The sequence below is a fragment of the Homalodisca vitripennis genome, chromosome 1 (assembly GCF_021130785.1).
Source record: "Homalodisca vitripennis isolate AUS2020 chromosome 1, UT_GWSS_2.1, whole genome shotgun sequence".
Lineage (NCBI taxonomy): Eukaryota > Metazoa > Arthropoda > Insecta > Hemiptera > Cicadellidae > Homalodisca > Homalodisca vitripennis.
In genome coordinates, this window is record NC_060207.1 from 22188213 (window position 1) to 22197687 (window position 9475).

The following is a 9475-nucleotide window of genomic DNA, read 5'->3' on the forward strand; positions in this document are numbered from 1 at the left end:
AATTAACTGGAATATTCATTTGCATACGTTTCAAGCAATTTATAATTAATAATTAGGTGTATGGAAATACTAAAAGTGTAATTAAACGCAAGCAGTGTAACACGCTGTCTATAATTGCCGAGCTCGGTATGTCGGAACAATAATGCAGCTACCCTGGGCAGTAAACGACAAAGAGTTTACACAGCAAATGTTGCATTTATAGAGGGAATTTATTACCAGCTCCCTAAACAATTACGGCGTGATTCAAAGCTGCAATTAAAGAATGAGCTTTTATTACTGAACAGATTCTTAGAAATGAAATGAGGTTGCAGCACTATTTGTGATAAGGGAATAAAGGAGCACGAGTCAGATGAATTCATAAGTTTGTTAAGATGAACCGCAGCAGAATAGCTGTATATAATAAACAGCTGTTATATACATAATTATTCCATGTGATAATGATGGAAAAACTTTACTTTATACTATCTTTGATGTAATGATTTAAGGTTTAAGTATAATGGAAAGCAATTTACTACAGTATACTCAATCATTAGACAGATAATTTTGCATCATCTATCTGTACATAGCAGCTTTCAGTCTTGAAGTATAACACGTCTTTATTTAAGTAACTGTTAACAACAGGTCCGTCTGCGACATTTGCTTCTGTAGCAGACGAGATTTCCGCAACATTTCTTCTTCATCCCGGTCCCAGGAACTACCTTGCCGCACTGAAACACAGTTATATGGTGTTGATACAGTACTGTATCATACATTAGTAACAGCTATATCATGTTTAGTATTCTGAGGATAATGTTATATTCCTCGTGATCTCCTTTTCCGGTTATCTTAGTAACGGTATTTTATTCCTTGAATGTTGTCCGCCCAGTGATACCCGTTAATACAAGATTCGCCGGATTTTGTGGAATTAAAATGTAAAAATGGTAATTTAAATTAATAAATGTCATCTTTTGAAGGGATTTGGTGTAAGAAGAGAATATAACACGTCCTAATAGCTACAAGAGTATTGAAACATGATTGTGCGCAATGATACGTATCCATTACTGCAGTGTTAGATTTGCCAATAACTGACGAAAAAACAAATTATCCAACCAGCAATACTACAAAGGGAGTTTGATCATCCCCTCTTTACAAAATTCCGATAGAGGATTGGGTGCAAAACTATTGAGCTGAAATGATGGCTATCACTGTTATAGCGTTATAATATCTTTATGGCGCTGAATCAATCTCCTTTCGTACCGAGCTGTCGACCTAACTGTACCGCTGGTTTTGTGTTTTTGGTATCAGTTTGGCTTAAGAAATTTACACTATTTTCATTGAATAACAACTAAACCATGTTTGGAGTAATATAATACACCTGAAAATAGTTTCAGGCAAGACATAAATTAAATTGATATGTCTTAGAATTATAAATTAAAATGTTTTTATATTTGCTGTTGCCTAGTAACTTAATGTTGATAGCATAAATAATAGTTACTACAAAAATATCGTTCAAATAGTTTGTGTCCGTCTAAATGTGTGACGGATACCCTGTAACTATACTCTGAGGCCAACATACGGAAAAACACATAAATTATACAAGTCCCTTGTACGCATGTATACATATACACGTGTAAATTCATAAATCAGACGGTTTGTTCACAATTAAAAGAATCACAAGAATTAATTTTAGTCATCGGTACACATGTCCTTATAGACCTTATAAACTTTTACATCATATTACACATAGGCTAGGTAAAAAAATATAAAAATACTTTCACACCAAAAACGTGGTAAATGGTCAAAGGGTTTTCGCCACATCCTTTTTAATTCACTATCAGTATCCACATTGAAACTTTTCTGTACTCATGATTTTTACACGTAAATGACAAAATAGTTAAAATATTAAAGCCTAAACGAATATTGTTAACTACTGGAGATTTCTTTAATATAGTTTAGAAAAATAACTGTAACGATGTTAATTATTAGGTAAGGAAATTATGCAGTTAATTCTGAAGAACGTTATCTGATATAGTTTTGTATAAAGGATGACACAATTATACTATACTATTATCAGATCAGATACTATTAACTAGATCAGATTAGATTATTGGAAGAAAATACACTATGCTTATTTAAGCATACAGCTTGTGATGATGCAGATAAAATGAAACATTGTAATTCTTAGATTTTGGTAATACTACATTTAGACTTTACTTAGTAGTAATTTGTCTAATTATAATAAAACCAATGAACTAATTCTTATTTCTTCAATCGTAAGATAACAGATTAAGTACTTTTGACGTATACAATATTGTCACCATTGTTAGTGATTACTAAAAATGAAATTGCTCATTAAAGTGGATGTAAAATTGTTCTATGTAAATAACCGTTCTATAGCCACATGTTTTTATGTTGTTTGTCATACACGTTCCAATCAGTGTGTAATTGGTTCTCAATTAGCAAGCGCAACGGTGCATGTTTCAACCATAACCGTGCAGTTTTAATTACTGATATAGACGCATTGTGTATCCATTAGCATGATAGTAACGGAATTAATAGCTGCGCACAGTGATAAGTTCTTCTAGTACTAAGACTCAAAGTTCATACATCATCATGAATACAGAAAACTTTTAATATCCTTGACTAGGGCCAATTGTTTTAGTATAGTATAGGTGGAATTGTATTATAACAATACGAATTAAGCTCTGGTTTGAACTTCATTCAAATGAAAGAACTAGTGAAGAAAGCTGTATGATACTTTTTATACCTTCATACAGAAAATAAATAAATTCATAAAAATTACTGCCCACCTAAATAAATAGTATCTCTCCCTCATCCGTCTAGTATTAGAGATAAACGTCTAAATAAAATTTGTTTTAATAATTGAAAAATGATATATTGGTATATCTTATATTATCAATATCGGCTCTCTTAGAACAATGATTCACCGGGAAAAAATCGGAAAGTGATTCTTCCATCTTGAAAGAAAGCTTTGCATAATCCCTTTGACGAAGCAAGGTCAAAGGTGGACAAAAGGGGAAATTCGCCTCTAGAGAATGGATTTCCTAAGTTTGTCATTTATATATCTAAAATTACAGGTTACAAGATAGGGGTTACAATTTGAAAATAGAAGTTACCACCTTCTACCCCACTTAAAAAGGTGGATACACTTTTTATCCTCCAAAAAATTACAAATTATTAATAGGAGTGGTGAAAATTGTACATCGATATCTCAGTCCGTTTGGAATATATCAACGCGTATCAGGACTGAATTTAAACCCTGTGTGTGTGTATACCTTATGAAGATAATAATATGATAATATAACGACTATCAGAAAATAATATATCACCTTACTACTTGGGTTATACAGTAACCATAGAATCTAATTAGGATCTAGGAAAGTTTATTTGGAGTTGCATGGATCATAAAAATCCGAAATATCGTAACAAGTTCTTTAAATATTATTTATTTTAGTTTTACAGAAACTCAATATAAAATAAATAGATAATGTACAACACTGGTAAATAATTAACTCATAATCAATTCTGCTCGAATTATTGACTCAATAATGAATATATTTTTGGAATTTATGTGTTCCTAAAACTACATATAAGAGATATAGGATATAAGTGTATCTGATCTAAGTTGTTTTAAATCTACTTTTTACTACAACATTAATTCTGAAAGACTAAGTTTGAAAAACATTTGTGGTTTTCTAAGGATTGCACAAATATTATCTGATTTCTTTAAAGTAACATAATCAGGAATCTTAGGATTTATATTTCATTTAGATTTCATAACTACGACAGAACTTTGATAGTGAATCATTCATGTTGGCTACTCCATAGCATTAAATATAATGTTTTTTTTTTTATTATTAGAGTTTATCTTAAAAGGTGTGCAGCAATGCTTATTGTACAAGATTGTGCCCTTTTTCACTGTTATCTATTTTTTATTTAATAATTTAAAGAAAAATAAATGTAGGAAATATAATGAGTTCGGATACTTCCCCGATAGCAGAATTACACTTGCTACGTGATGTAATACCAGTCACATATATAACAGCTAGGGAACTTACGTAGTTGTTGATGAAGACGCAAGGAGGTCTCTTGCTTGAATCGATAAAAAAATTCGCAACCGAGAGGGAAAAACTGTTTGAATGTAAGGTGTTCTGGGCCTGCACACAACTCAGCGTCAGTAGCAGCAGTATCCCGGCAGCATACGACGTCGTGGCCATCACGGCCCAGAGAAGACTGACAGTAGACAAGACTTATGAGAGGGAGAGAGATGGGAGAGATGGCGCAGTTTTATATGAAGGTTTCAGAAGTCGTTAATTAGTATCTTGACTGCTCAGATGAGTTCTGCGAAGTGTTGTATACCTGAAATCCACGGAACGTTAAGATTCTTGTTACATTACAGCTGTGATACATTAGGTATGAATGCTTAAGCATGGTATTGTAAAAGGATTTTTATTTCATCTTTTGTAAATTTTTACCTAATTTATCTCCTAATTTTATTAAGATGCTCCTTATTACCTTATTATACATTTGTAAGTTATTTCTCTAACCTTAAGTTGTTTACTGTCTACACTGCAGATATTGAATGAATGTTACACTTCCACGTAACACAAATATATAGTATAGCCCACATGTTTCATTTACTGTTATAAATTAAATACTTTATTTTTTAGATATTAATTTTTTAAAGGAAGTGTTTAAATTCACAATTATATTTCACTAATAGTTCTTGGATCTAATTAATATGGATTTGCTCCATTATTATTCAGCTTATTTTTATATGAAATATGTAGACAATGACTTTAAATTATGTATCTATCAAGAATGTATTTGTATTATTTGCTGAATACGTGAATGTGTCACTCATTTTGTTACGGTGACCTAAAAAGTGAACATTCATTTTAAAGTATATTTATTTATAAATTTTTTCACTCTGCATTTATGCCAAAACATTGAAAACGTTTAATTTAATAAAGTTTACAAATCAAAATCTCAAGGTTCTTTGTAATGATTATTTTTAAAAGTCGTGGTTCTTTAGAATTTATCACTTTGCGTGATTAAGGTGAGAATAATGTCCCAATTCTAACTAAAAAAATAATCTTTTTAAGAAATAAAATACCCAAAAGTTGTAAGTTTTGTGAGGTCGATCCATCAGAAGAAATGGAGAGATCTATCCACCTGGATGAGGTTAATGAGGTTTTGCGAGGTAAACTTAAAACAAATAATGGAAGATATCAGGGAAAGGGTAACCGACACCATGAAAGTAATTATTACAACATCTTACCAGAATTAAATTTTCTATATCATAAGTTGTTCACAAGGTTTTGATTTTACTCTGACAATATGTCTCACTCTAGATATTTTTATAACATAACCTAATAATAGCAATAGTTACTGAAGTTCTCTGAATCAAGAAGATTCAAGAATGCATATCATGAAATCTCTAACACTTTTGAAATTTTTTAACAATAATTTACTAGTTACAGAATAATTTTTTATAATATTGTCTAAAATATACATTGAATAATACAATTATCTAACTATACACCAGATCTTTAAAATTATGTTATAATAAAAACATTTAATCAAATAATTACTGTAATTTCCAATAAGCTAACATTACTTGCGCCACTATCTTCAAGTAATCAGGCTGTTGGTAACTGTAAGCACGTTAAATGTGAATTCAGTTGTCTTTGAAATTTGAATGCAAACGTATCCTATCGTAACCACGATGGCAACGAGAAAACAGCATGATACATTCATTTCATTTGTATTTCATACATGTATCCTAATCACACAAAATACGTACATAGTGACTTGGTGTATAGGCTTTTATTATGTAACCACTGCTATAAAACCCATAGCTATAAAATGTGAATGTGCCATGTGGTAAGATATCTTGAGGAAGGTTTTATGAGTAGACTTTAAATTTTGCATGATATCCATTTCTATATAGACAAGAATTAGTTCTATGGCGGTGCGTGTACAACGACGGTATTTTGTGATTGTCCCTGAATCTTACCACTCACTAGGCAGTAAGCAATTTGTCTTATGTTTTGGGGAGGATGTAAAATTTCTTTCTGTATGATTGTCTGTCTATATATCCGAAGAAAACCTTGAGAATGAAAGGAACTATAGACTTGATAATTTGCATGCAACCTCAGTGAAAATGGTTACGAGACTACCACGTACACACCTTGTATAATATAAAGGCATATATGGTATATACTTTTTCAAACAGCTAAGGCGAAAGACTAACAATATTACGAAAATGTTTCTAACAGAGTACATTCCATTAACTTCCAGATGTGACTGAAGTGTTTAATTTAATTTCAGATTCAGCAATGCAGCCCTTCTACTATTCCAAGATTTTCATTAATAGAACATTTTACATAATGACTCCTACAAGAAACCAAATATATATGCAAGTTTAAAAAATATACTCTTTAAGTTAATATATATATATATATATATACATTCATTAAATTTGTATAAATGGCAATATCCGAATTTAATTTATTTCAATAAACATTGAATCGCAATCGAAAAGGGAGGGGGGTATAATGGTAGCACATTCACCCGGCAAGTGAGAGATCCGGGTTCGAGTCCCGGCGGAGCAAGTACTTTTTGCGATACAATGTTTATATATATATATATATATATATATATATATATTATATATATATATATATATATATTAGAATAATAAATCACACTGAAGATGGTTTTAAACCGAAACACGTGTCTGAAATAAAAGAATTTTAAAAGTGTTTTAGTTTCCGATTTATTATTCTAACATAAAGATAACCCTATAATATGGAGTTCATAACATAACACTCATTTATATATATATATATATATATATATATATATATATATATATATATCTTTCATCAATTTAAATCTGTAAGCGCTCACTAATATAACACGCAACTAAAAATTAAGAAGGACTCTATGTGTGTACACACACACACACACACACACACACACACACACACACACACACACACACACACACACACACACACACACACACACACACACACACATGTGATGTTAGGTATGCACCACTTTTATTTTCTGTGTGTGTGTGTGTGTGAAAATAAAAATCTCTTACAGTCTAGATATACCTTTCATAGATTTTAAATACATTTCCAGTTGCATTCAAAATGGCTCTGCCGTATGGCTAAAACAGCTAATAAGTTATTCAAACCCTTTGCGAATTCCATTAGAAAATATTATGTACATTTTCTATCTATACTATTTTATTAAAATCTAACGGATTGTCTCAATCAAGTTAAACCTACGGGACCAATTGTACTGAAATGTTATATGGATGTTCTTAGGGTCACAGGTTAACTATGTCTATTCCTATTTCAAAAATCTCTCCAGACTTCACCCCCTGGTCTTCAAACTCCCTTTTGGATTAATGAGCAGATAGTAAATGTGTTTTAATCACCTAACAATATCAAGAATATTAATTATAATAATTTATACACATTTAAGGGAAAAATCAATTACAGTAAAATCCCATACTTTATTACATACAGCGTTTTAACTGTAAACCAAAGAACTTCAAATTTACTCTCCCTTTAGACTTAGGAAAAGGGCATAAAATAATTCAATTTTTACTAAAATTGTTGAAAATATTCAATGAAGTATCTTGAAATGTTGAAGAGAAATTAATGAAATATCAGAGGCACTGATTGACTCTTCGATTCAGAGCCCCATATTTAAATAAAAATCCAAAATATAAAAATAAATTTTAATATCTTCCAGTGACTACCACTTACCTCAGGATTGTTTGGAGTGCCATTTAAAAAATACGTTCATGGTGTCCCTGTTATTCAAAGTGAAATGGCGTGCTAAGCCGCGGATAACTACTAGTACATGAACTATTTACGCCATGACCCGAATGCTTTACATGCTGCAATATAAAACTCGCAGTAGGATATAAATAATATATCACCGTCAGGGATAAGGAATGACGCAATCAGCAGCGGAAGAGAGACAGTTAAATGGGTGGGAGTTGAATCCTACCGGGTGCAATATTTCCTTGGTTTCCAAATTGATTAAAAGACTACTAACATGTATTGGTTTTATTTTGTGTACATAATTTACTCCCACACTAAGCCAAATATGTTGCAAAAATGTAATACATTTGATATTCAATTGACGTAGAAAGTTTCATTTAATGTTTGAGAAGTATTGCATCATTCAAATATAACTCAATATGTGTTTACTAACTAGTGTGTTCGTCGTGAATAAATTCAAATTTTAAAACTTTTTATTTATATTTCCTTGGTGTCGAAATTGATTAAGAGACTACTAACATGTATTGGTTTTATTTTGTGTACATGATTTACTCCCACACTAAGCCGAATACATGTTGCTAAAATGTAATATATTTGATATTCAATTGACGTAGAAAGTTTCATTTAATGTTTGAGAAGTATTGCATCATTCAAATATAACTCAATATGTGTTTACTAACTAGTATGTACCGTCGTGAATAAGTTTCAAATTTTAAAACTTTTTATATTTCCTTGGTGTCGAAATTGATTAAGAGACTACTAACATGTATTGGTTTTATTTTGTGTACATGATTTACTCCCACACTAAGCCGAATACATTGCAAAAAGGAATATATTTGATATTCAATTGACGTATAGAACGTTTCATTTAATGTTTGAGAAGTATTGCATCATTCAAATATAACTCAATATGTGTTTACTAACTAGTATGTAGTTGTAGTGTCAATGTTCCAGTTCCTTTGAACTTTTATATTTTCCTTGGTGTCGAAATTGATTAAGAGACTACTAACATGTATTGGTTTTATTTTGTGTACATGATTTACTCCCTAACTAAGCCGAATACATTGCAAAAAGGACATTTGATATTCAATTGACATAGAACGTTTCATGTAATGTTTTAGAAGTACTGCATCATTCAAATATAACTCAATATGTGTTTACTAACTAGTATGTACCGTCGTGAATAAAATCAAATTTAAAACTTTTGACAAAATATTTATATTAATAAAATACACTATATTCTTTGTGTAATACTATCGTTTATTATTAGAATTTTATTAAATAGTAGATTTTTTTTATGTACCCTTACTTCAATTATACTTTAAGGCATGGAAACTGTAGCTACATTATGTTTATTCAATGCAGTGTGAAATTAACCTATTCTCAACGATCATATTTGTAAGCATGTAGTATTTCTATAAAATTTAGGTTAAGAGAGGAATGGAACGGAATGAATAAATTACCTAATTTCTCAAGTCTCCGCAATTACTGTTTGCCAGCTGGCCACCCCTCTATTTCCGCCAGCTTCGTCTCTTATTAAGACAACATTCTGATAATTCAACAAATCACTAATGACGTACATAAACTAAAAAATTACTCTGCTAAGTATTCTAATATTGTTAACTGAATTCATTAAATTCAGTAGCTGGCTTGACCATCACGTA

The 9475-nt window shown here is 30.8% G+C and overlaps 1 protein-coding gene across 1 annotated transcript; it reads right to left on the reverse strand.

The window, feature by feature from the left end:
• Window positions 1-492: 492 nt before the first annotated feature.
• Window positions 493-7813, reverse strand: LOC124354925. The gene is made up of 3 exons (XM_046805773.1): window positions 7791-7813; window positions 4059-4249; window positions 493-707 (listed from the first exon to the last, which is right to left on the reverse strand). Exons 1-3 carry the CDS (start codon window positions 7811-7813, stop codon window positions 601-603), a joined length of 321 nt encoding a protein of 106 aa, XP_046661729.1. The 3' UTR covers window positions 493-600.
• Window positions 7814-9475: the final 1662 nt, after the last annotated feature.

Excerpts from the sequence above, each read along its gene's own strand:
- LOC124354925 (XM_046805773.1), bottom strand. The coding sequence starts at position 7,813 with ATGGCACTCCAAACAATCCTGAG. Across the intron at positions 4,250-7,790 it reads GCACTCCAAACAATCCTGAG|TCTTGTCTACTGTCAGTCTT; the intron begins GTAAGTGGTAGT and ends CCCTCTCATAAG. Across the intron at positions 708-4,058 it reads GCGTCTTCATCAACAACTAC|TGCGGCAAGGTAGTTCCTGG; the intron begins GTAAGTTCCCTA and ends ACTGTGTTTCAG.